The 27,500-nt window shown below is 40.3% G+C and overlaps 1 protein-coding gene across 2 annotated transcripts in view; it reads left to right on the top strand.

Moving 5' to 3' along the window:
- Positions 1-27,500, top strand: part of LOC138852395 (insulin-like growth factor 1 receptor) — a 448,761-nt gene that overhangs the window by 393,139 nt on the left and 28,122 nt on the right. For both annotated transcript variants that reach the window (XM_070082796.1, XM_070082795.1), the window contains one exon: positions 11,829-11,928. In XM_070082796.1, coding sequence (XP_069938897.1) covers positions 11,829-11,928 — 100 coding nt within the window. The remainder of the gene's footprint in view (positions 1-11,828; positions 11,929-27,500) is intronic.

Here is a 27,500-nt window from a genome sequence, read left to right as displayed (position 1 = left end):
GGGAAGTGCTTCAGGTAGATGGGATTATAACTGAGATGTTAAAAGTAGATGGGACAAAGTTTTCAATTGGTTGGTATGTTTGTTTAATAATATGTATTAAAGAAAGGAGAAAATACTTAGACATGCATACTTAACCCTTTGAGGGTCCACAGGCCAAATCTGAGTGATAGCCAGTCCAAGAATTTAAAAAAAAAAAAATATTCTCATCAAATGGTAGAGAATCTTTTTCTGAAGGTAATAAAACAAAAAATACGAAATTTGATGGAAAATTAATGAAATTATTCTCTCACAAATTTTGCTGCATCAACAGTATTTATATATCAGCAATTTTGCCGACTTTGACTCCCATTTTAGGCCAGTTACATTATTCCAGTCGACCAAATTCTTAGCTATTTCGCTAGTATTCTATTTTATCGATTGAACACAAGAAATCACCCAGTCAACTGTTTCAACTACCCAATAAATTGATCGGAAATTGGCAATTTGGCCAATTTAACACAAAGCTCAGAATATTCCAGTGTCAAAATAGGGTTCAGAATAAACATATCGTTGAATCACTGAAGAAGGCACATTTTCCCCTTTCTTTTCCTCCTCCACTTTGGTACTTTGCTACGTGTTCTTTCTTGAATTCTATCATGTTTCTCACCTTCTTTACCAAAGGGCTGGCACTAGGAGCTTTCTTTGGGCCCATGGTGGCTTATTTAGCAGCCACACGCAAAAAACAATGGATTATTACGAAATGTTTCGTATGACCTTGCAGGGTAATGTTCACTCAGAGAAACAACTCCACACTGACTCAGAATGTGTGTGTGTGTGTGTGTGTGTGTGTGTGGGAGGCTTTATGTGCTCGCGGCACTTGGACATTTCAGACCGGGTTACTTTAATATCTTCTGGTAATGAATTCCATTTTGGGGCCCTTTATATGCATAGAGTTTTTACACAGTGCAATATGGACACGAGGTACATCAAAAAGAGATGTGTGTCTTGTGTTATTGTCATGTGTCCTGTTAAGGTTGGTGAGGAGAAGTTTGAGTGGAGGGTTTATATTTGCGTGTATTGTTCTGTGTATGTAGTAGACACATGAATAAGTATGGATGTTCTTAATGGTGAGCAGATTCAGACTTTTGAAAATTGGTGGAGTATGCTGGCGGGAGTGGGAATTTATCATTCTTACTGCTGCCTTTTGCTGGGTTATTAGAGGTCTTAGGTGATTGAATGTTGATCCCCATGCACAAATTCCATAGGCGAGATGAGGGTATGAGAGTGAATGGTACAGTGCCAGGAGAGCTGATTGTGGAACATAGTACCTTAGCTTTGATAGTATACCTACAGTCTTAGAGATTTTCTTGGTGATTTGTTGTATGTGTGTCTGGAACTTAAGGCTACTGTCAAGGTGGATACCTAGGAATTTTCCCTCTGTTAGTCTTGTGACTGATGATCCGTTTAGTGTTATGTTAAGTGGATCATTTACAGCTTTGTTTCCGAACTGAATGAAAAAGGTTTTATCAGTATTCAGGGTAAGTTTTTGTCATCATCCAGGCAGATTTTTTCTGCAATTCGGCATTGACTGTGTTTGCTAGTATGACTGTGTTTGGGTGGGAAAAGACACGTGTGGTGTCATCTGCAAATAATGTGGGTTTGAGTAGCTGTGATGCATTTGGTAGATCATTGATGTAGATGAGAAAGAGGAGTGGTCCAAGGACACTTCCTTGTGGGACTCCTACTGTGATTGGTTGGGTGGAAGAGTTTGCACCATTTGCATACACATACTGAGTTCTGTTACTAAGGTATGATTTTAGGTAGTTGAGGGAGTGGCCTCTGATACCATAGTGCATTAGTTTGGAGTACAGCAGTTCATAGTTGACTGTATCGAAAGCTTTATGTAAATCAGTGAAAATGCCCAGTGGGACTTCTCTCTTTTCGAGTGCGGTATATATTAGTTCTAGCATAATGATGGCATCATTTGTGCTTTCATTATTCCTGAATCCAAACTGACAAGGGTTTAATATGTTGTGTGAGACTAGGTAGGAATAGATCCGTCTATGAATTAATTTTTCAAAGATTTTAGAGAGCAGTGGTTAGATATTGGTCTGCAGTTATTCAAGTCAGCTTGGTCACCTTTGTGGATCGGAGTTACCCTCGCTATTTTGAGGATTGTTGGGAAGGTAGATGATTCAATGGATTTGTTAGTTTTGCAATAATTGGTGACAATACTTGAAGCTTTTTTGTACATAAAAGCAGGCAAGTTCTTTGTCTCCTGCCTTGTTTTTATAGGTGTTTATGATGAGCGTAACTTCAATTGGGTTGGTTGGAGCTAGGAATAGCATATTTGGGTAGGTACCTATGAGGTAGTCTGATGGACGGGTGTTTGCGCTTGGTATTTTGTTCGCTAGATTTTTTCCTGTGGTGGAGAAAAAAACATTGTCTGTTTGCCGTTTCAGTTGGTGTGAGTAGGGTTTCTTCTGATTTTGTTAGTGTGATTGTTTTGTTTTTGGATTACTTTTTAGTACCAAGAATTTCAGATAGTTTTCCAGTTTTTTTTTTTTTTTTTTTTTTTTATCACCTTTGATGTTATGTAACCTGTTTTCATAATACAATTTTTTAGATCTTCTTATCAGGCTGGTAAGAGCTGACGGGTAACGTTTAGACTGTTGTCTAGTTATTTGACCCATTCTATACTGTTTTTCATATTTGTGCTTTGTTAATGGATTTGAAGATGCTTGGTGTTAGCCAGGGATTATTCAGTCTCTTTGCTGTGATCTGTTTAGTTTTTTGGGGGCAATGTCTGTTATAGAGGCATTGGGCTTTCTTTAGAAAATTTATACATTCATATCTGTATATGTGTTGAGCTTATTTTGCCAATCGATGTTATTCATAGCTGCTATAAAGTTGTTAACTGCTGTCTCGTTATGTAGTCTGAAGGTTACTTTAATAATGTCTTGTGGCAGCTTGCCCAGATTAGTTGAGAAAAGTTGGGTAGTGGTCTGTAGTGTTGTCTGTGATTATGCCTGATTTTTAAAGGGGATATGGTGTTTGTCCAGATGTGGTCAGTTAAGGAGATATTTGGCTCGGTGATTCTTGTAGGGTTAGATATTGCTGGTAACAACAGGCAGTTGCTCATTGTGTTTGTGAATTTGGTTACTTGTGGGTCCTGGTTGTGCAGTATGTTTGTTGGAATCTCCTGTTAGTAGTAGGTGGTCTTTATTCATGTGTGCATCAGTAATCATATTTCCTAGTTTTTCACTAAAGTGGTAAATGTTTGACTGTGGTACTCTGTAGATGTTTATAACTGTAAGGAGTTTTTGCAGGTCTTTTGATTTAAATTTGGCTATGGTATATTCACTATGTTCGTCCCTTGTGCAAGATTTATTGATACATTCGAGTTGATTCGAGTAGTACATAGCTGTTCCTCCCCGTTGCTGGTCTGTTCTACAGTTGTGTATGGCCATGTAGCCAGGAATGGTATAGACATCTGTAATATCAGGCTTAAGCCAGGTTTCTGTGAGTGTGATGATTGATATATTGGAATGAAGGGAATTGAGTAATGCTGTGAGGTCATCATAATGTTTGCTCAAGGATCTGACATTGTAGTTAAAGATGGTTGTTATTGTTTGCACTGAGTAATGTCTTTGCTTGGTCTGCTGTATAGTAATTACAGTTGCTGTTTGATTTGTGTAATTCATTTAGTAAAAGTTTACATCAGGATCTATGCCTGTAATTATAAGATGAGTGATTTTTCAAACTAGATTTTCTGAGTAAAATATAAGATTTATATTGAATCTACAACTAGACTTATTCATAAGACTCTGTAATTATTCTAAAACTTGTAAAAATATAAAAGAAAAGGAGATTATTACAGAATAGATAATTCAGTTATACACTTAAGCATCTAATAGCACCTTAATTATTTTAACAAATGTGAGTTTATGAACACAGTAGATATGTACAGCCAAAATAAAGGAGCTAGTGAATATAATAAATGTGACTATATGGACAAGAGGGAAAAAAATATTATATCTCCTGAAAGTAGCCCTTTAATTGTTGTTAGAACTAGGAGCATAGCAATTACTGAATAAAGGGCAGTACAATGTATTGGTATACAGTGGACCCCCGCATACCGATTTTAATCCGTGCAAGAGGGGTCATTGTTATGCGAAATAATCGGTATGCGAATGAATTTTCCCCATAAGAAATAATGGAAATCAAATTAATCCGTGCAAGACACCCAAAAGTATGAAAAAAAAATTTTTTTACCACATGAAATGTTAATTTTAATACACACAAACTGAAAAGGCATGCACACTTACATGACACTTACTTTTATTGAAGATCTGGTGATGATTGATGGGATGGGAGGAGGAGAGAGAGTGTTAGTGTTTAGAAGGGAATCCTTCCATTGAAGGCTTGAGGTGTCGAGTCCTTTTCTGGGGTTACTTCCTTCTTTCTTTAATGCCACTAGGACCAGCTTCAGAGTCACTGGATTTCTTTCGCACAACATATCTGTCCATAGTGGCTTGTACCTCTGCTCCTTTATGACTTCCTAAAGTGTTTCACAACATTGTCAGTGTACAGGTTGCCAACACGGCTTGCAATAGCTGTGTGAGGGTGATTTTCATCAAAAAAGGTTTGCACTTCAAGCCACTTTGCACACATTTCCTTAATCCTTGTAGTAGGCAACTTCTTCAATTTCTCTCTCCCCTCCTCTGAACCAGTTTCCTCAGGTCTGGCCTCTTGCTCTTGAAGTTGTTCTATCAGCTTATCAGTGGTTAGTTCTTCATTGTCCTCCTCCACCAACTCTTCCACATCCTCCCCACTAACCTCCAACCCCAAGGACTTTCCCAATGCCACAATGGATTCCTCAACTGGCATAATCCTCTCAGGGTTAGCCTCAAACCCTTCAAAATCCCTTTTGTCTACACATTCTGGCCACAGTTTCTCCAAGCAGAGTTCAAGGTCTTCTTAGTCACTCCCTCCCAAGCCTTACCTATAAGGTTTACACAATTGAGGATATTAAAGTGCTCTCTCCAAAACTCTCTTAGAGTCAGTTGAGTTTCTGAGGTCACTACAAAGCACCTTTCAAACAGAGCTTTTGTGTACAGTTTTTTGAAGTTTCCAATAACCTGCTGGTCCATGGGCTGCAGGAGAGGAGTGGTATTAGGAGGCAAAAACTTGATGTTAATGAATTTCATGTCCCCATAAAATCGCTCTGCCACGTCTGTAGGATGACTAGGGGCATTGTCTAACACCAGGAGGCACTTAAGTTCTAATTTCTTTTCAGTTAGGTAATCTTTCACATTGGGGGCAAATGCATGGTGTAACCAGTCATAGAAAAAGTCCCTAGTGACCCATGCCTTACTGTTTGCCCTCCACAGCACACACAAATTCTCCTTGAGGACATTCTTTTGCCTGAACGCTCTGGGAGTTTCAGAGTGATACACTAATAAAGGCTTAACTTTGCAATCACCAGTAGCATTGGAACACATCAACAAAGTAAGCCTGTCTTTCATAGGCTTATGTCCTGGGAGTGCCTTTTCCTCCTGAGTAATGTAGGTCCTGCTTGGCATTTTCTTCCAAACCAGGCCTGTTTCATCACAATTAAACACTTGTTCAGGTTTCAGTCCTTCAGTCTCTATGTACTCCTTGAATTCATGCACATATTTTTCAGCCGCTTTGTGGTCCGAACTGGCAGCCTCACCATGCCTTATCACACTATGTATGCCACTACGCTTCTTAAATCTCTCAAACCAACCTTTGCTGGCCTTAAATTCACTCACATCAACACTAGTTGCAGGCATTTTTTTAATTAAATCCTCGTGCAACTTCCTAGCCTTTTCGCTTATGATCGCTTGAGAGACGCTATCTCCTGATAGCTGTTTTTCATTTATCCACACCAATAAGAGTCTCTCAACATCTTCCATCACTTGCGATCTTTGTTTCGAAAACACAGTTAAACCTTTGGCAAGAACAGCTTCCTTGATTGCCTTTCTGGTGCCCACAATAGTAGCGATGGTTGATTGGGGTTTCTTGTACAACCTGACCAGGTCGGCGATACGCACTCCACTTTCATACTTATCAATGATCTCTTTCTTCATCTCTATTGGAATTCTCACCCTTATTGCTGTAGGGTTGGCACTAGAAGCTTTCTTGGGGCCCATGGTCACTTATTTTCCAGAAACAGCACCGAAAACACTGTAATAATACGAAATATTCCGATTGTATGCTTGGATGTTACCGCGGAGGCTGGCTGGTAAACAATGCCACCGGCGGCACATGTGAGGCTGGCTGAGGGCGCACATTGGACGCGTCTCGGACGAAAATCGGTGAGCGGGTTTTTAAGCGGTATGAGAGGCAAAATTTTTGCGATTAAAGCAAGCGGTATGCGGATTAATCGTTATGTGATGCCATCGGTATGCGGGGGTCCACTGTATAGATAATTATTTCAGGAGAAATGTAAAAAGGGACTAAATTAAGTAGTGGTAAACAACCTTTAAATAGATTGACACTATGATATGAAACTAATCTGAGAGTAGGGTTTGCCTTATAGCATAAAGTTTGAGCAATTAATATCACTAAAGAAATATTTGAGATAGTTGATACTAGTTAGTGGAAGATAGTATAAGGAATTGCACAGGAGTGTAGTAGGAACATACACTAGTTTGTTATTTGTAGTTTGGGAGCAAAAGGAAAATTAGGCAAGATTATAAGAGAATTATAACAGTGCTTAAGTAGGAATAAATGGTAATACAGATATTATTAAAGAGTATCTTTACTAACAAGTAATAAAATGTGAATGGGAAATCTGGGAAGATAACACAAATTGGGTCACACAAGGAGCTGTGTGGGATACGTGGGATAATGAGGTAGTAAATACTATCCAGGAGGTGATAGTACAGGGATTAATTCAATAATCGTATAATAACATACACTAACATAGTACAATGATTTGGTCACTAATATCAGTTAGATTCTGTAATGTTTGCATCATGAAGGAAGTTTGCTAGTTTGTTTTCATTTGTAATATAGTACACACGGCCTACATTTGTTTTTCTTACTAGAATTTGTCCATCACGTACAAAGCACTGGTGAATTTTATCATTATTCTCACATTTGTTTTCTCACTCTGTACAGGAGGTTCTGTCGTTTTCTTGTGAGACACTCATTTATGTATATATCTTTTTTTGCTTTAATAGATGAACTTATTAGATCTTTTTTTCTGTCTTGTGTGTAAAATCTTAGCATAACACTTTTTCTTCCTTGGTTCCCTGGTAACCGTGATTCTTTTATTTCCAACATTGGCACACTAACATGTAGGTGGTCTTGTATGATCTGGAGAGTTGTAGCTTTGCAGTTGGTATGGTTTAATTCACTAGGAAAGAGTAGACTGTTAATCACTACTGCATCAGTTAGCTTATCTTGCTCTTCCTTATCATCTTGGTAAACAAAATAATTGTTCAATTGGGTATCCATATTTATTTTCCAGTCCTTGATGGCATCTTCAATCTTTGTGTTTAGGGAAGCTATTTGATCTGTGTGACTGGCTGTGACTGATTGGAGGGTCTTGCCAAAATCAGTTGTGCCAGTTGATGTTAGCTGTTGTTCAAGGCTGTTGATCTTAGATTCATAGTTTGTTATTGTTGCGCGATGAGAGAGATTTTCAGCACGAAGATTCAAGTTATCCACCGTTAGGGTGGTGATGTAATTCTTTAGAGTGTCAGGATCATTAGTCATACCTGGGAGCGTATCAGATGGGTTAAATCTTATGAAGGTAGTAGATGTAGAGAGGGAGTCAGTCACGGTTGGTGTTGTAGCTGAGTCGCCTTGGTTGGTGGGTGAGGGGGAGTCGGCCATGTTTGTTGTTGATGTGTCGCTCAGGGTGGTGAAGGGGGGTGGATGGAGAACCAGCGTTCTGCTGGGTTGTCTTATGGAATAGTCGGTTTCTAGGTGCTGCCTTGCTGTTCTTAGTGCTGCTTCTTCTATGAGTTGGTCTCATAGTACAGGAGTTACTGTGGTTAGATGAAGAAACTAAGTTAAGAGCTTGGAGTAGGTAGTCATCTGGCAGCAGGGCTGTGCTTGGAGTTTGTGGGGCAGTCTTCGCTTCAGTCGGTAACTTTTTGGTTTGTAGGTATCACTGTTGTTTATCTTGGGTCATGCTGGATTCTACGTATGTTAGTGCAGTTATGATTGCAATTAGGCCATCATAGAAGCGTTGATGGGCTCTGCATGTGAGAAAAATGACAGAGCTTGCTGCCTCTGCTGCCGCTGCCTCTGCTGCCGCTGCCTCTGCTGCCGGTGCCTCTGCTACACCATATTAGAAAGTCAGGTGGGGGGAGCCATATAGAGAGTTTTGGTCATAATTTGAAATGTCCGTATTAGTGGAACGCCATAAAGCAGGGCCCTACTGTATAAGTAGTGTGGCCTAAGTGTATGTAGAAGTAGCAAGATACTCCATGGGGAAGTGGAACAGAATTGTTCCTCCATAAGCCGTGTGTGTCATAAGAGGTGACTAAAATGCTGGGAGCAAGGAGATCGGAACCCCTTCTCCTGTATGTACGTATCACTATATTTAAAAGGAGAAACTTTTGGTTTTGGGCCACCCAGCCTCGGTGGGATATGGCTGTTTGTTGAAAGTAGTAGTAGCAAGATGTACAGTGGATCCTCAAAAATCGAACTTAATCCGTTCCAGGAGCTAGTTCTAAATTCGAAAAGTCTGAAATTCGAAGCAATATTTCCCATAAGAAATAATGGAAATACAATTAATCCGTTCCAGAAACCCAAAAATATTCACAAAAAAAAAATACATTTTGTAGAGATTAATTACAGTTTTACATACAACAAATGCTATAGTCTTTAATTATGTATAGTAATATAAAATAAAATTTTTACTTACCTTTATTGAAGATTGGTGATGGCATCTGGAAGATAGGGAGGAGGAGAGAGGGAGTTGGGGTTAATGTTTGGAAGGAGAATCTCCCTCCATGAGGACTTCCAGTATCAAAGCCCTCTCTGGGGTTGCTTCCCTTCTCTGTATTTTAATACCACTAGGACCAGCTTGAGTCAATGGACCCCAGTCTCACAAAATAACTGTCTACAGTCCTCTGTTTCTGTCTCACAAAATAACTGTCCACAATCGTCTGTTTGTCTCACAAAATAACTCCACAGTCATCTGTTTCTGTCTCACAAAATAACTGTCCACAGTCATCTGTTTGTCTCACAAAACAACTGTCCATAGTCGTCTGTTTCTGAATCACAAATAACTGTCCACAGTCCTCTGTACATCCTGGCAAGCTCAACAAGTCTCACTCCGATCTCATACTTCTGTATTATTTCCTTCTTCACATCTATGGTGTTTCTCACTTTCTTTACCACAGGGGTACCACTAGCAAGTTTCTTTGGGCCCATGGCAGCTTATTTCACTGCCCCACAAGCACTAAACACAATTAAATAATCATAAAATATGTGAATGAGATCGCAGGTTAGTGTTCACTCAAGCATAAACAAAGCTAGACTGCTCATGGCGCCTGCACGGGGACACGGACAGAGCGGGCCAGCGGACAGGTCCCGTACCCGGCGGTCCGAAAATAGGGGCGCGTTCAATAATAGGGACACAGTTTGTCCGAAAAAATGGTCTTATTTTTGAAACGTTCGATATGTGATACGTTCGATTTTTGAGGTTCCACTGTACCTGTTTTCATGTGTATTTATGAGACAGCAAGAAAGGACACCAGGAATCCTACCATTGTGTAAAACAATTACAGGTTTCTGCTTCACACTCGCATGGCAGGATGGTAGTACCTCCATGGGTGGTTACTGTCTACCCTCCTACTACCACTGGACAGTAGTACCCCCATGGGTGGTTGCTGTCTACCAGCCTACTACCTCCAATAATTAATTATGCTGAAAAATTCTTGTAATTATTCCTTTCTTGTTTTCAGATACTTGCATTCATACAGGAGGTTGGACAAAATAATATGAACACATTGTTATGTAACTTCTTTATTTTCAGTGTGGAGTTGAGCCTCCATTTGCAGCTAAAACAGCACCAGTTCATCGAGGAAATGATTCGTATAGCATTTGAACAGTATCCCTGGAAATTTTGAGCCATTTCTCCAGCAAAACTTGCTCAAAATCTTCCAGATGATGGTGGAGGAAATTAGTTCCTGACCTGCTATTCCAACTGACCCCACAGATGCTCAATAATATTTAGATCCGGCATTTATGGGGGCCAATTCAAGTGTTCGACTTCACTTTCATGTTCATGCCAATTTTGAACTCTAGCGGTGTGAATTGGTGCATTATCATCTTAGAAGATAATGCATTTAACATGTAGTTACTATATACTATTATCTGTCTAGTTTTAAGTAGTTTCTATGTATTAGGATTAGTCTGCCCGAAATGCCCTGGGGTGATAGTGGCTTTTGTTGTACTTAGTAAACCAGAATTGTAATTACACATTGCAACCATTACTTTAAAACATTTAAATTGACTATTCAGTCATTCAGCAGTTCAGTCAGCAGGTGTTCATATTATTTTGTCCATGATTGATGGTTTGTAGCTTTAAAGAGATAGGCTGCCTGCTTGTTTGTTTTGTTTGTCATTAAGTAATACCATTGTAAACATGTACCTACTTTGTTTCCCTAATTGAGCAGCTCCCATCTTTGAATTAGTTATTTTTCAGATGAAATTTATATTTAGGAATTAGATTACGAAACTATTACTGCAAATAGCCACTGCAATGAGAACTCAAGTTCATGAATTGAATGTTGAGAGGATTGTGTGGGTGGTTCTGTGAGCAGTTGCTTGTTGTGTTCCCCCCAAGGTTGCATATGCCTGTCTGTCGGTGCCTGACCTGTCTCCCTTTCTTCTTCTTCTGGTGTCTTCTTTCTTTCTTTCTCAGTTGTTCCCATTCTTTGTGTTCTGTTGCAGTCAAGGTATACTCACTGGTATTTTTGGTGGCCCTTTAACAGTGGTTTCTGCTGCAAGATCTTGTTTTGTACCATTTCTGTCTTGAATGTCAGTATGATTGGGCATTTATTTTTTCCTTCAAATACACCCCAAGTCTCTGGAAATTTGTCAGCTGGGTCATGTCCTTCTCTCTTGTTATGCCGATAATGCTCTTCTCTTACCTCCCCTGTCATCTTTCATCATAGGTTCTCCCTTTTACTTCTTGAAGCTCATGAATAATCATCTGTTGTGTGTCATATTTTGAGGGAAAGTGGGTGGTAGTAATGTCTAAATTTGTTGTTTGTATACCTTTAATGCCCTTATATATAGTCTTAAGTAGGCTTAAACTTGCCTGAAATGCTCTGTATAATCATGTTTTTCTGCATGCACAACCAAATATCACCCATCTATATTTATTTATTTATTTATTTATTAATTTGGACATGATACATAGAAGTACAAAGAAATACAGTGGTTAAGTGTAACATGCCAAAAGCCCCTTGTATGCAGAGCATTATGGGCAGGCTTAAAATTAATTTAAGATTAACTAAGCAATGATATATTCAGTGGTAAAATTATAGTAAAGAAATAACTTAGACTTGACTTTCAAATTGGGCTGGGTTTCAAAATAAGCTTAATCTCAAAAATCAATGGTGTCAAAAAAAAAAAAATCTGTTATAATCTGAGCTTCAGGATAATTAATAATCTCCTTCATTCAGGTTTGCAGTACTGTCTGTACCACTTACACTTTTCTACAGGTGGCCTCTGCATAACTTTGTGTTCATGTTGAGCCAGTCTTTCATGCTTACTAAGCTTTTCTTTGGTAAACTTAGCTTTGAAGTGACTTAAGTGCTGCTTCTATTTATTAAGTGCTTCATCTTTGACAGAGCCATGTGCCAAGACCTGTCCAAGTCAGTTAGTGAACACAATTGCCAAAGCTCAGAAACTTACTGGCTGTACCAAGATTGATGGTCCACTCATAATCAGGTAATATACAACACGAGCGTTATGCTCAATGCACTTAAGAATGTGTTAAAATTTGCAATAGGTCTCAAACTATTTAAATCCATTGTTCATCCTAACAAAGCACTCCAAATGTTTATACAGTTTAGCCCCAACTTGAAACACTAATGCATTGCTGATTTTTTTTTTCTATTGACACCCATCTTATAAATGGAGATGTGTCCCTGAGGTATAATATCCCTTAATTTCATTTACTTTGAAGACTATTTACTTAATATTTTTACATTCAGTATTGTTTTCCACTTACAAATAGTTAAACACTGTTTAATTAATGTATATCACACATGTTAATTAAGGAGAACATAGCTACAATACAATATATAGGGTACAGTGATCTCTCACTGAACCAAAGTTCACTTCATGGAATTTTGGTTAACAATTCATGTAAGTCTAGAAGCCTTCCTCTGTTGGCTGAGAGAGGCCAATATATCTGTAATATGAAGGAAGGCACTGGTCAGAGATATAGCAAATATCGAACTTAAGCTAAAGGAATCTTGCAGGAGACAAGAAACGCAGGAAGAACTAAAAGTCCTAAATGAAATTGATTGGTACCCAAAATATTTCTTGTTTTATGCCAAATCTAGGTCAAGAGCAACATCCAGTATTGGACCCCTACTTGAAATGAAAATGTTTATTTCCTTGCAAAGCTTACAATGTGTGGTTTACATATTATAAAATATTTATTATGAAGAAGGACACTAGCATGTAAAGGCATTTCGGGCAGACTAATCCTAATTCTTACTCCAGTATGACTCGGTTTTTAGCAAGCTGCTAACCAGACTGAGAGTTGAAGATGTAAATAAATTTTTTATGAGTGAGACACAAAATTTGGTAGACTCAAACCTATCTGATGTTATCCTGATGCCAAATGACTTCAAAAAAGAGAGAAATGACATGCCCATGCACTCTGCCCCAGGCCCATATCATTAAAATCTTTGAAAGGGTTCTAAGAAGCAAGATTGTCACCCATCTAGATACCCATCAATTACACAACTCAGGGCATCATGGGTTTAGAGCAGGTTGCTCCTGCCTGTCCCAACTACTCGACCACTCTGACAAGGTCTTGGATGCTTTAGAAGACGAACAAAACGCATATGTATACACAGGCTTTGTGAAAGCCTTTGACAAGTGTAAACATAGTGTAATAGTGCTCAAAATGTTCGATAAAGAAAAAACAAGAAAAGTTGGTAGATGGATCTATAATTTCCTAACAAACAGGACACAGAGTACAGCTTCTCCTCACTTACCGAGGTCCTCGTTTATCGACAACCCTGAGTTACGGTGGGCTCTCTGACGAGTCGTTATTGTATACTATACAAGAACTTGGGTCATGAACGAGTAGCACAGCATCTCAGAGTCAAGCATCTGAATCTCCTTCCTACAACCACTCAGTACACTAGCTTTCACAGTCTCCAAATTTCCTGATGACGCTTTGCAGATCACTTGTTCTATCTAGGCTAGAAAATTGCTGCACAATAACAAAGCCTTTCAAGGCAAGTGAAATTGTTGACCTAGAAAATGTAGAGAGAACCTTCATGACACACACAAGTATGATAAAACACCTTAATTACTGGGAACGGTTAAAGTTCCTTGACTTGTATTCCCTGTAATGCAGGCGGAGGGATACACTGGCCCATGGCCTGTTGGTAAAAGCTCTTGCTTCACACAGTGAGGGTCTAGGCTCGATTCCCAGTGAGGGTTGAAACATAGGGCATGTTTCCTTACACCGGTTGTCTGTGTTCACCCATCAGTAAAATGGGTACCTGGGTGTTAGTCGACTGGTGTGGATCACATCCCGGGAGAAAACTGACCTAATTTGCCCAGAATGCTCTGCATAACAAGCGGCTTTCTATATACAGCCTCTCCTCACTTACCGATGTACTCATTTACAGACATCTCTGAGTTAAGCAGGGGTGTCACTAGCACGTTAAGAGACCATACAATAAGTGTCAGGGGCCCGAGACTGTTCAACTGCCTCCCAGCATACATAAGGGGGATTACCAACAGACCCCTGGCAGTCTTCAAGCTGGCACTGGACAAGCACCTAAAGTCGGTTCCTGACCAGCCGGGCTGTGGCACGAACGTTGGTTTGCGTGCAGCCAGCAGCAACAGCCTGGTTGATCAGGCTCTGATCCACCAGGAGGCCTGGTCACAGACCGGGCCGCGGGGGCATTGACCCCCGGAACTCTCTCCAGGTAAACTCCAGGTAACTCCAGGCTCTCTGACAAGTCAGCATTGTATGCTGATCTTATGTTCTTATGAGGGCAAATATTCTATTAGTGGGATGGATCTCTGAAGGACCTGCCTAGTATGGGCTAACAGACCTGCTGCAGTGTTTCTCCTTTCTTATGTTCTTATGTATGCCACATATGAACTTGGGTCACGGAAATGGGCAGCACAGTGTCTCAGCATCACATATTAATCTCCTCCTTATAGCCACTCAGTACACTAGCTTTTAAAGTCTCTGAGAATACATATTTGTACAAATTTGTATTTGATTGTGCACCCCATAGTACAAGATAGAAATGCAGCAGCACTTGGAAGAGGAGAGAGAGGAAAATGGAAGAAGGACAAAAGAAGTTCATAGTCAAAGGGTTAGCTGGTGTGTTCGTATGTTTGTTTACATTCTCGGTGTCTCTCATGACAGCTTAATTAAGAAAAGATTAAACTCGGTGAATAAGGTATGTTGATGGTAATAATAATAATAATAATAATAATAATAATAAAAAAATATAATCAACAATAAAATATAATTAATAATCGCTCTAGACTGCTTTAAATGTCATACCTCTTTAAATGTCATACCTCTGTATGTGTGCTCAAATTGTAATAAATATATAAATAAATAAATAAATAAATAAATACATATTTCATATAGGTTTGGTTGCTGACATTTAAAGCACTCCAGAGTGATTATTATTGTTATTAATTATTATTGTTTATTATTATTATTAATTGTTTATTATTATTATTATTGTTTATTATTATTATTATTAATTGTTTATTATTATTATTAATTGTTTATTATTTTTTTATTTTTTTTTTTTATTATCACACTGGCCGATTCCCACCAAGGCAGGGTGGCCCGAAAAAGAAAAACTTTCACCATCATTCACTCCATCACTGTCTTGCCAGAAGGGTGCTTTACACTACAGTTTTTAAACTGCAACATTAACACCCCTCCTTCAGAGTGCAGGCACTGTACTTCCCATCTCCAGGACTCAAGTCCGGCCTGCCGGTTTCCCTGAATCCCTTCATAAATGTTACTTTGCTCACACTCCAACAGCACGTCAAGTATTAAAAACCATTTGTCTCCATTCACTCCTATCAAACACGCTCATGCATGCCTCCTGGAAGTCCAAGCCCCTCGCACACAAAACCTCCTTTACCCCCTCCCTTCAACCTTTCCTAGGCCGACCCCTACCCCGCCTTCCTTCCACTACAGACTGATACACTCTTGAAGTCATTCTGTTTCGCTCCATTCTCTCTACATGTCCGAACCACCTCAACAACCCTTCCTCAGCCCTCTGGACAACAGTTTTGGTAATCCTGCACCTCCTCCTAACTTCCAAACTACGAATTCTCTGCATTATATTCACACCACACATTGCCCTCAGACATGACATCTCCACTGCCTCCAGCCTTCTCCTCGCTGCAACATTCATCACCCACGCTTCACACCCATATAAGAGCGTTGGTAAAACTATACTCTCATACATTCCCCTCTTTGCCTCCAAGGACAAAGTTCTTTGTCTCCACAGACTCCTAAGTGCACCACTCACTCTTTTTCCCTCATCAATTCTATGATTCACCTCATCTTTCATAGACCCATCCGCTGACACGTCCACTCCCAAATATCTGAATACGTTCACCTCCTCCATACTCTCTCCCTCCAATCTGATATTCAATCTTTCATCACCTAATCTTTTTGTTATCCTCATAACCTTACTCTTTCCTGTATTCACCTTTAATTTTCTTCTTTTGCACACCCTACCAAATTCATCCACCAATCTCTGCAACTTCTCTTCAGAATCTCCCAAGAGCACAGTGTCATCAGCAAAGAGCAGCTGTGACAACTCCCACTTTGTGTGTGATTCTTTATCTTTTAACTCCACGCCTCTTGCCAAGACCCTCGCATTTACTTCTCTTACAACCCCATCTATAAATATATTAAACAACCACGGTGACATCACACATCCTTGTCTAAGGCCTACTTTTACTGGGAAAAAATTTCCCTCTTTCCTACATACTCTAACTTGAGCCTCACTATCCTCGTAAAAACTCTTCACTGCTTTCAGTAACCTACCTCCTACACCATACACTTGCAACATCTGCCACATCGCCCCCCTATCCACCCTGTCATACGCCTTTTCCAAATCCATAAATGCCACAAAGACCTCTTTAGCCTTATCTAAATACTGTTCACTTATATGTTTCACTGTAAACACTTGGTCCACACACCCCCTACCTTTCCTAAAGCCTCCTTGTTCATCTGCTATCCTATTCTCCGTCTTACTCTTAATTCTTTCAATTATAACTCTACCATACACTTTATTAATTATTCATTATTATTATTATTATTATCACCATCGACATACCTTGTTCACTGCGTTTAATCATTTCTTAATTAAGCTGCCATGAAAGACAGGATGTAAACACACCCATATGAACACACTAGCTAATCCCTTTACTGTGAACTTCTTTTGTACTTCTTCCATTTTCCTCTTCTAAGTGCTGCTGCACTTCTAACTCTATCTTGTACTATGGGGTGCACAATAGTTAAAGTGCAGCAGCACTTGGAAGAGAGAAAACAAGAGGAAAATGGAAGAAGTATAAAAGAAGTTGACAGTAAAGGTGTTAGCTGGTGTCTTCATGTGTGTGTTTACATTTTTGGTGTCTCATGGCAGCTTAATTAAGAAATTATTAAGCTCAGTGAACAAGGTATGTCAATTGTAATAATAAAAATACAGTGGACCCTCGGGTAACGATGTCATCGGGTAACGAAAAACTCGGACAGCAACACATTTTTGCGTCAAAATATTGACTCAGCTAATGCCCGAGAACTCGCTTAAGGACATTCGTCCCTAAAACGTGTCTGCGAGGTCTGAGCCTATGTACAGTCATGGTGTGCCATTGGTTACAAGCCAGGGAGGACGATTCCATGCGTGCATGCGATATATTTTGTAGTATTCCATTGTTTTTAGTGCTTGTAACTGCTAAATATGCCACCATGGGCCCAAAGAAAGCTTCTAGTGCTAGCCCTGTGGTAAAGAAGGAAAGAAACGCAATAGAATTCAAGATAAAACTTGTAGCAGAGTACCAAAGTGGAGGAGGAAGAGAGAGGGGAGAATGTGCCTTCTGCAGTGATTCAGTGATTCTGCAATATGTATGATACTAAAGCAGCAGGTATCAGTAAAGGCTATAGTGCCAGCCAGCAGTAAAGTGTAGAATTAACAGTGTAGCAAGTAACTTAAGCAAGTACATAGTAATAGTTTAATATCTTTATTATGCACCTCATACCAATCCTGTGGGCAGTAGTCAAAAGATTACAGAGGTACATAATGGATCCAGGGACTGGACCCCAAAGTTATGTTAAGCGAGTAAGCGATAAAAAAAGACACAAAAGTAACTCTCCATTGTTTTTGAATGTGTATCTGGCTGCTGAACATATGCCAGCCTGTTATCTTCCACCACCCTAAACCTCTGCCAACATCTCCATCAAACTAACTAATTAAACTAGCATTTCCTCCAAGGTAAGTGTAAATATAAAAGTGTAAGTAAAAAAGTAAACATAAGTGTAAATATAAAAGGACCCCAATGGAACTAGGTCACTCTGACTTTTTTGAGTTATTCTAGGTACATTACACATGCTGCTATGTATGATAATCTATGTACGTAACTGTATTTGTGTATACCTGAATAAACTTACTTATATTTTTTTTTTTTTTTTTTTTTTTCAACAAGTCGGCCGTCTCCCACCGAGGCAGGGTGACCCAAAAAAGAAAGAAAATCCCCAAAAAGAAAATACTTTCATCATCATTCAACACTTTCACCACACTCACACATTATCACTGTTTTTGCAGAGGTGCTCAGAATACAACAGTTTAGAAGCATATACGTATAAAGATACACAACATATCCCTCCAAACTGCCAATATCCCAAACCCCTCCTTTAAAGTGCAGGCATTGTACTTCCCATTTCCAGGACTCAAGTCCGACTATATGAAAATAACCGGTTTCCCTGAATCCCTTCACTAAATATTACCCTGCTCACACTCCAACAGATCGTCAGGTCCCAAGTATCATTCGTCTCCATTCATTCCTATCTAACACGCTCATGCACGCTTAGTGGAAGTCCAAGCCCCTTGCCCACAAAACCTCCTTTACCCCCCTCTTTCCAACCCGGCTGTATCCCACTGAGGCGGGGTGGCCCAAAAGGAAAAACGAAAGTTTCTCCTTTTACATTTAGTAATATATACAGGAGAAAGGGTTACTAGCCCCTTGCTCCCGGCATTTTAGTTGCCTCTTACAACACGCATGGCTTACGGAGGAAGAACTCTATTCCACTTCCCCATGGAGATAAGAGGAAATAAACAGGAACAAGAACTAGAAAGAAAATAGAAGAAAACCCAGAGGGGTGTATATATATATATGCTTGTACATGTATGTGCAGTGTGACCTAAGTGTAAGTAGAAGTAGCAAGACATACCTGAAAGCTTGCATGTTTATGAGACAGACAAAAGACACCAGCATTCCTACCATCATGTAAAACAATTACAGGCTTTCGTTTTACACTCACTTGGCAGGACGGTAGTACCTCCCTGGGTGGTTGCTGTCTACCAACCTACTACCTAGGTTAAAATTAAATATCTCTTATTTATAAATTACATACATTGTTTAAGTGTGAATATTGTTGGTGGGTTCTGCTGCCACCTCCACCACCACTATGTACGGCTTCTCTCAGTGGCCCTTATAATCCCAACAACAATACTTCCACCACTTACTCCTCTCATACATTGACATATTTTATTCATTCTAGAGTATATATCATGTTTCTATGTTATTAATATTGTTTATGTTATATTAGATGAATTGTGATAGATAAATAAGCCATAGATATATTAGCATCTTATTGAAGCATAATAAACTCATTTCCCTCTCGCCTCCTACTTGTCTTCAGTACACCAACAAGAGTCAATAAAGGTAAGTGTGATGTTAAATGTTCATTTATCCATTTTATTAGTGCTTTATATTTATTTGTCATTGTTTTCTGTATGTATATCTATATTTGATCTTTAAAAACAATATTTTTTGTTAATACTTTTGGGTGTCTGAAATGGATTAATTGGATTTCCATTACGTCTTAAGGGGAAAATTAATTCTGCTAACGACAAAATCGGTTAAAGACAAGCTTTCTGGAATGGATTAATGTCGTTACCCAAGGGTCCACTGTAATTAATAATAACAATCACTTTGGAGTGATTTAAATATCAGCCACCAAACCTGTACAAAATACATACGACACAAACCGCTCCAGAGCGATTATTATTTATTATGTTTATGATTATTTTTATTATTACAGGTGGCACTCCAAATTTGCAAGGGTTAGGGGATCAAGAACCTTGAGAATGTTGAAAATTCACGAATATTTTGTGCACAAATGCAGTGGACCCTCGGTTAACGACGTCATCAGATTACGTAAAAATCGGATAGTTAGTTAGTTTAATATGTTTATTATGCACCCCATACCCATCCTGTGGGCAGTAGTCAAAAGATAACAGAGGCACATAATGGGTCCAGGGACTGGACTCCAAAGTTGACATCATTATGCTGTACGAATGTGTTCCATACTCGAGTCATCCTGGATATATATGATCTCAGATGGAGTGATGTTCAAATTCAAAGTTTATTCTCTATAAAGATTACAATGTTGAATTTACAGAATTTGGTTGTTGTGTGGTTTACATGTAGTTAAATAATGATTACAGAGTGTACCACTAGAACGCCTAGCATGGCTAGGCATTTCGGGCAGACTTAGTTTAATTCTTTATTTTAAAATATTACAAATTATGAGGTAAGTTGGTATTATGGCTAAGTGACTAAATACTAGTTTGTGAGTTTAGCAATGTGAATGCTTTTGTTTTGGCACAGTACATAGTTTCAGTATTGGAGTATCATAGGATTCATTATTTTAAGATTGAGATTAATATTTCTGTTTATGGTCAAATGGGTGAGTGAGTGTAAGTGTGAACCACCAGGTGGTATTCGTGTAGTTAGTAGATGGGGTTTATCAGGGAGATGAGATGTTTTCTAATGGTAGTTTTGAAGGTGATGAATGTGTCTGCACTTCTAGAGTTCTCAGGTAGGGTGTTCCAGATTTTAGGGCCTTTGACATACATTGAATTTTTGTAAAGGTTTAGTCGGACATGGGGAATGTCGTAGAGATGTTTGTGTCTGGTGTTATGCCTGTGGGTTCTGTCACAACTATCAAGAAAGCGTTTTAGGTCAAGGTTGATATTGGAGTTTAAGGTCCTGTAGATGTAGATTGCACAGTAGTAAGTGTGGATGTACTGAACAGGGAGTAAATTTAGATCTATGAAGAGTGGGGGGGTGTGTTGCCAGGGATGAGATTTAGTGATTATTCTTATTGCAGCTTTTTGTTGGGTTATTATTGGCTTTAGGTGTGTTGCTGCAGTTGATCCCCAAGCACAAATAGCATAGGTGAGGTATGGATAAATAAGTGAGTGGTATAGTGTGAGAAGGGCATTTTGCGGCACGTAGTATTGTATCTTGGAGAGGATCCCAACTGTTTTGGATACTTTTTTTGGTTATGTGTTGGATATGGGTGCTGAAATTCAGGTTGTTGTCAAGGTATAGGCCTAGGAATTTGCCCTCATTATGTCTGGTAATTAGAGTGTTGTCGATCTTAATGTTAATTTGTGCATCTCCTGCTCTGCTACCAAACATAATATAGTAGGTTTTGTCAGTGTTAAGCGTAAGTTTATTGGCTGTCATCCAAGTCGATATTTTGATCAGCTCCTCGTTAACAATGGTGTTGAGGGTGGCAAGATTAGGGTGAGAGATGACATAAGTCGTGTCGTCAGCAAAGAGAATGGGTTTCAGGTGTTGGGATACGTTTGGAAGATCATTGATGTATATGAGGAAGAGCAGGGGACCAAGGACACTTCCCTGCGGAACTCCAGTATCAAGTGGCCGTGTTGTTGATGCTGTGTCTTTAATGGTAACATACTGATACCTATTAGTAAGGTAAGATTTGAAATAAGCAAGCGCATGGCCTCTTATACCGTAATGGTCAAGTTTGTGGAGTAGGATGTGGTGGTCTACTGTGTCAAAAGCTTTTCTTAGGTCAATAAAAATTCCTAGTGGATATTCCTTATTTTCCAATGCTGTGTAAAGCAGATCTAGCATTTTTATGATTGCATCATTAGTGGTTTTATTTTTCCTAAATCCAAATTGGCAGGGGTTGAGTATGTTTTGTGCTGTTATAAATGAATATAGTCTCCTGTGCACAAGTTTCTCAAAGATTTTGGATAGCAATGGTAAGTTTGATATTGGCCTATAGTTGTTTAAGTCTGTAGGGTCACCACCTTTATGTATTGGTGTAACCCTTGCCATCTTGAGTAGTTTCGGGAAGGTGCTAGTTTCTAGGGACTTGTTAAAAAGTAATGAAATAGCATGCGAAAGGATATGAGCCGCTTGCTTGTACAGTAATGGTGGGACATTAGACAGATTCCCTGAGTTGTTTTTAAGTGACTTTATAATCTCGGTGACTTCCGAGGGCTCAGTTGGTGCAAGATAGAAGGAATTCGGGAAATTCCCATCTAGGTAGTCCCTGGCATGGGCATTAGTATGTGGGATTTTATTGGCGAGATTAGATCCTATGGTTGAGAAGAAGTCGTATATCTTGTTAGCTGTGTCAATGGGATGTAGTGGTGTTTCATTAGGTTTAGTTAGGACAATATTCTTGTTTTTTTTCAGTTTGTGGGTCCCTAGAATCTGAGAGAGTGTTTTCCAGGTCTTTTTTCTATCTCCTCTAGTGTCTGTGAATCTACTGGAGTAGTATAGTTGTTTGGCTTTCTTTATTACTTTGGTGAGAACTGATGAATAGTGTTTAAGAATATTATTATTTTATTATCACACCGGCCGATTCCCACCAAGGCAGGGTGGCCCGAAAAAGAAAAACTTTCACCATCATTCACTCCATCACTGTCTTGCCAGAAGGGTGCTTTACACTACAGTTTTTAAACTGCAACATTAACACCCCTCCTTCAGAGTGCAGGCACTGTACTTCCCATCTCCAGGACTCAAGTCCGGCCTGCCGGTTTCCCTGAATCCCTTCATAAATGTTACTTTGCTCACACTCCAACAGCACGTCAAGTATTAAAAACCATTTGTCTCCATTCACTCCTATCAAACACGCTCATGCATGCCTGCTGGAAGTCCAAGCCCCTCGCACACAAAACCTCCTTTACCCCCTCCCTCCAACCCTTCCTAGGCCGACCCCTACCCCGCCTTCCTTCCACTACAGACTGATACACTCTTGAAGTCATTCTGTTTCGCTCCATTCTCTCTACATGTCCGAACCACCTCAACAACCCTTCCTCAGCCCTCTGGACAACAGTTTTGGTAATCCCGCACCTCCTCCTAACTTCCAAACTACGAATTCTCTGCATTATATTCACACCACACATTGCCCTCAGACATGACATCTCCACTGCCTCCAGCCTTCTCCTCGCTGCAACATTCATCACCCACGCTTCACACCCATATAAGAGCGTTGGTAAAACTATACTCTCATACATTCCCCTCTTTGCCTCCAAGGACAAAGTTCTTTGTCTCCACAGACTCCTAAGTGCACCACTCACTCTTTTTCCCTCATCAATTCTATGATTCACCTCATCTTTCATAGACCCATCCGCTGACACGTCCACTCCCAAATATCTGAATACGTTCACCTCCTCCATACTCTCTCCCTCCAATCTGATATTCAATCTTTCATCACCTAATCTTTTTGTTATCCTCATAACCTTACTCTTTCCTGTATTCACCTTTAATTTTCTTCTTTTACACACCCTACCAAATTCATCCACCAATCTCTGCAACTTCTCTTCAGAATCTCCCAAGAGCACAGTGTCATCAGCAAAGAGCAGCTGTGACAACTCCCACTTTGTGTGTGAATCTTTATCTTTTAACTCCACGCCTCTTGCCAAGACCCTCGCATTTACTTCTCTTACAACCCCATCTATAAATATATTAAACAACCACGGTGACATCACACATCCTTGTCTAAGGCCTACTTTTACTGGGAAAAAATTTCCCTCTTTCCTACATACTCTAACTTGAGCCTCACTATCCTCGTAAAAACTCTTCACTGCTTTCAATAACCTACCTCCTACACCATACACTTGCAACATCTGCCACATTGCCCCCCTATCCACCCTGTCATACGCCTTTTCCAAATCCATAAATGCCACAAAGACCTCTTTAGCCTTATCTAAATACTGTTCACTTATGTGTTTCACTGTAAACACCTGGTCCACACACCCCCTACCTTTCCTAAAGCCTCCTTGTTCATCTGCTATCCTATTCTCCGTCTTACTCTTAATTCTTTCAATTATAAGAATATCAATTTAAGAATATCTTCGTGTATTAAGCCCTGTCTATATTGCTTTTCATATTGGTGTTTCTTGTCAATGGATTTCAGAATGGTGCTGGTTAGCCATGGGCAACCAAGCCGTTTGTTTGTGATCTGTTTCGTTTTTATAGGACAATGTTTGTTGTATAGTCTAAGTAATTTGTTAAGAAAAATGTCTGTCCAGTCATCAATACCATTGGCCTTGGAGAATTCTGTAGGCCAGTCAACAATCTCTAGGTCATTTATGAACTTCCTTATTGAGGCCTCATCATGTTCTGGAGAAGGGTACAGCCAGAGTGAAGTTGATAAATTAGACACATGTGCAACTCTTGGGTATCTTTATTGAGGAAACGTTTCGCCACACAGTGGCTTCATCAGTCCATACAAAGGAGAATCTTGAAGAACAGGAGGAGAATGAGGTAATCAGTCCCTCAACCTTGAGTCGATGTGGTCAGTCCATCAATCTTGAATAGAATATGGCATACGTGCTGAGAAGGAGCTTATAAACCGTTGGCAGGAGAGGTGCAGAAGTCATAGGTCGTGTAACATTTGTTCAATGTTGAAGTAGGTCGTGCCCAAGAATTAGGCAAGCGAAGAATTCCCAAGTATTAAGATCCCAAGAAGTTGCAGTGTCTGACAGGTTTGTAGATGAATGGTTCAGAGAACCGACATGTTGATAAATTAGACACATGTGCAACTCTTGGGTATCCTCAATAAAGATACCCAAGAGTTGCACATGTGTCTAATTTATCAACATGTCGGTTCTCTGAACCATTCATCTACAGAGTGAAGTTGCTGCTTTCTGCCTGTCTTGTGGCATAAAAGCTTGTTTCACACTGTCCTTGAAGTGGATTCAAGTGTGGTACTTTGACAATATTGGCCTTATACATAACAGTAAGGCCACCCACATCCCTCCTATGTTGAAGGCTCTGCTGAAATGACAGATCTATCCAGGATGGGTCCAGGCAAGAGATGAGACATCTTACTCTGTTCTCTACTCTGTCAAGCAGTCGCAGATGAGAGGTGGGGCAGGCAAACTAAGAAAGTGGAGCATACTCAAGGTGTGAGTGTACTTGTGCCTCGTACAGAATCTTGCAACCCCTACTGTCAAGCAGATGAGAGATACGGCGAAGTGCTGTAAGCTTCCTGGCTGCCTTGTTTGCAAGATTTACAACATGGTTCTTCATGGTTAGTTTGGAGTCAAATTTCACTCCAAGGATATCAACTTCTTCTCCAGGTGCCAACACCCTCCCATTCATCCTTACTACTGCACCAGCATTACCATCATGGTTCCTAGTGACGATCATCATTTGCATTTTCTCAGGTGCAAATGTTACTTGCCATCTATTTCCCCAAGCTGATATAGCTCTCAGCTGGTGATTGATGTAGCTTAGAGCAGCTGGCATTTCTTCTCTTGGATAAGTGAATGTCAGTGTACAGTCGTCTGCATATGCATGTGATTCTGGGATGAGATGAAGAAGGTCGTTGAAGTAGACATTCCATAACAATGGTCCCAGCACGCTTCCTTGTGGAACACTTGCCCCAATAGGATGTCTTGCTGATTCCGTTCCATTGAGAACTACACTTAGAAATCTACCATGAAGGTAATCACTGAGGAGACATAGCGTAGAGCCTGCAATTCCCAGTACTTGAAGTTTTGCTAAGAGGCCCTGGTGCCACACCCGGTCGAAAGCACCAGCAATGTCCAGTGCTACCACACAGCTGACTTTGGATTCATCCAGTGACTGGTGCCACTTAGTGGAGAGGTTTAACAACAGATCAGCAGCAGAGTAACCTTTCCTGAAGCCATATTGACGATCACAAAGTAGTAAGTGATAGTCAAAACGCTGTCGTTTGTCTTGAGATTATTGTCTCAAGGATCTTACCAGTGATTGACAGGAGTGACACGGGTCTGTAGCTGCTGATTTCTGCTCTGCTCTTTTTGTGAACAGGGACTACTTTTGCCTCTTTCCATAGTGAGAGCCATTTACACTGTACTAGGCAGTGCTGAAAGATGCGAGTTAGAGGTGCTGCTAGCTGGTCTGCACATCTTCTCAGCAATCTTGGGCTCAACTTGTCTGGGCCCACAGTCTTTTCTTGGTCAAGCGATTTAAGAAGGAAATGCACCTCCTCCTGCCTTATTGTCACCACTGACAGTTTTGACAGTTCTTGCAGCTAGCCAAGGTTGGTCTCTCTCTCTCTCTCTCTCTCTCTCTCTCTCTCTCTCTCTCTCTCTCTCTGTCTCACTCTCTGTCTCTCTCTCTGTCTCTCTGTCTCTCTCTCTGTCTCTCTCTCTGTCTCTCTCTCTGTCTCTCTGTCTCTCTCTCTGTCTCTCTCTCTCTCTTTTTTTTGTTTGTTTTTTTTACACAGGGTTTGACAAGGTTAAGGATCCCTAGCTTTATTGACAGCTATTTACAGGTTAAGGATTCCTAACTTTATTGGCAAGCTAAGAGCTGTTACCTACATCAGCTCATTTGAAAGCATTTTTGTTATGAGACATACAAGTAGGGAACAGGATGAAGTTGGAGCCATCTGTGGGCCAGCATTTTCATTTGATCAACTGACGTTATCTCGTTGACATCATTATGCTGTACGAATGTGTTCCATACTCGAGTCATCCTGGGTATGTATGATCTCAGATGGAGTGATGTTCTGGAGAAGGGTACAGCCAGAGTGAAGTTGCTGCTTTCTGCCCGTCTTGTGGCATAAAAGCTTGTTTCACGCTGTCCTCGAAGTGGATCCAAGTGTGGTATTTTGACAATATTGGCCTTGTACATAACAGTAAGGCCACCCACATCCCTCCTATGTTGAAGGCTCTGCTGAAATGACAGATCTATCCAGGATGGGTCCAGGCGAGAGATGAGACGTCTTGCTCTGTTCTCTACTCTGTCAAGCAGTCGCAGATGAGAGGGGGGGCAGGCAAACCAAGAAAGTGGAGCATACTCAAGGTGTGAGCGTACTTGTGCCTCGTACAGGATCTTGCAACCCCTACTGTCAAGCAGATGCGAGATACGGCGAAGTGCTGTAAGCTTCCTGGCTGCCTTGTTTGCAAGATTTACAACATGGTTCTTCATGGTTAGTTTGGAGTCAAATTTCACCCCAAGGATATCAACTTCTTCTCCAGGTGCCAACATCGTCCCATTCATCCTTACTACTGTGCCAGCATTACCATCATGGTGCCTAGAGACGAACATCATTTGCGTTTTTTCAGGTGCAAATGTTACTTGCCATCTATTTCCCCAAGCTGATATAGCTCTCAGCTGGTGATTGATGTAGCTTAGAGCAGCTGGCATTTCTTCTCTTGGATAAGTGAATGTCAGTGTACAGTCGTCTGCATATGCATGTGATTCTGGGATGAGATGAAGAAGGTCGTTGAAGTAGACATTCCATAACAGTGGACCCAGCACACTTCCTTGTGGAACGCTTGCCCCAATAGGATGCCTTGCTGATTCCGTTCCATTGAGGACTACACTTAGAGATCTACCATGAAGGTAATCACTGAGGAGACATAGCGTAGAGCCTGCAATTCCCAGTGCTTGAAGTTTTGCTAAGAGGCCCTGGTGCCACACCCGGTCGAAAGCGCCAGCAATGTCCAGTGCTACCACACAGCTGACTTTGGATTCATCCAGTGACTGGTGCCACTTAGTGGAGAGGTTTAACAACAGATCAGCAGCAGAGTAACCTTTCCTGAAGCCATATTGATGATCACAAAGTAGTGAGTGGTAGTCAAAAAAATCTGTCATTTGTCTTGAGATTATTGTCTCAAGGATCTTACCAGTGATTGACAGGAGTGACACTGGTCTGTAGTTGCTGATTTCTGCTCTGCTCTTCTTTTTGTGAACAGGGACTACATTTGCCTCTTTCCATGGAGAGGGCCATT

The sequence above is a fragment of the Cherax quadricarinatus genome, chromosome 8, assembly GCF_038502225.1.
Source record: "Cherax quadricarinatus isolate ZL_2023a chromosome 8, ASM3850222v1, whole genome shotgun sequence".
In the NCBI taxonomy this organism is placed as follows: domain Eukaryota; kingdom Metazoa; phylum Arthropoda; class Malacostraca; order Decapoda; family Parastacidae; genus Cherax; species Cherax quadricarinatus.
This window is presented reverse-complemented; position numbering and strand designations above follow the sequence as displayed.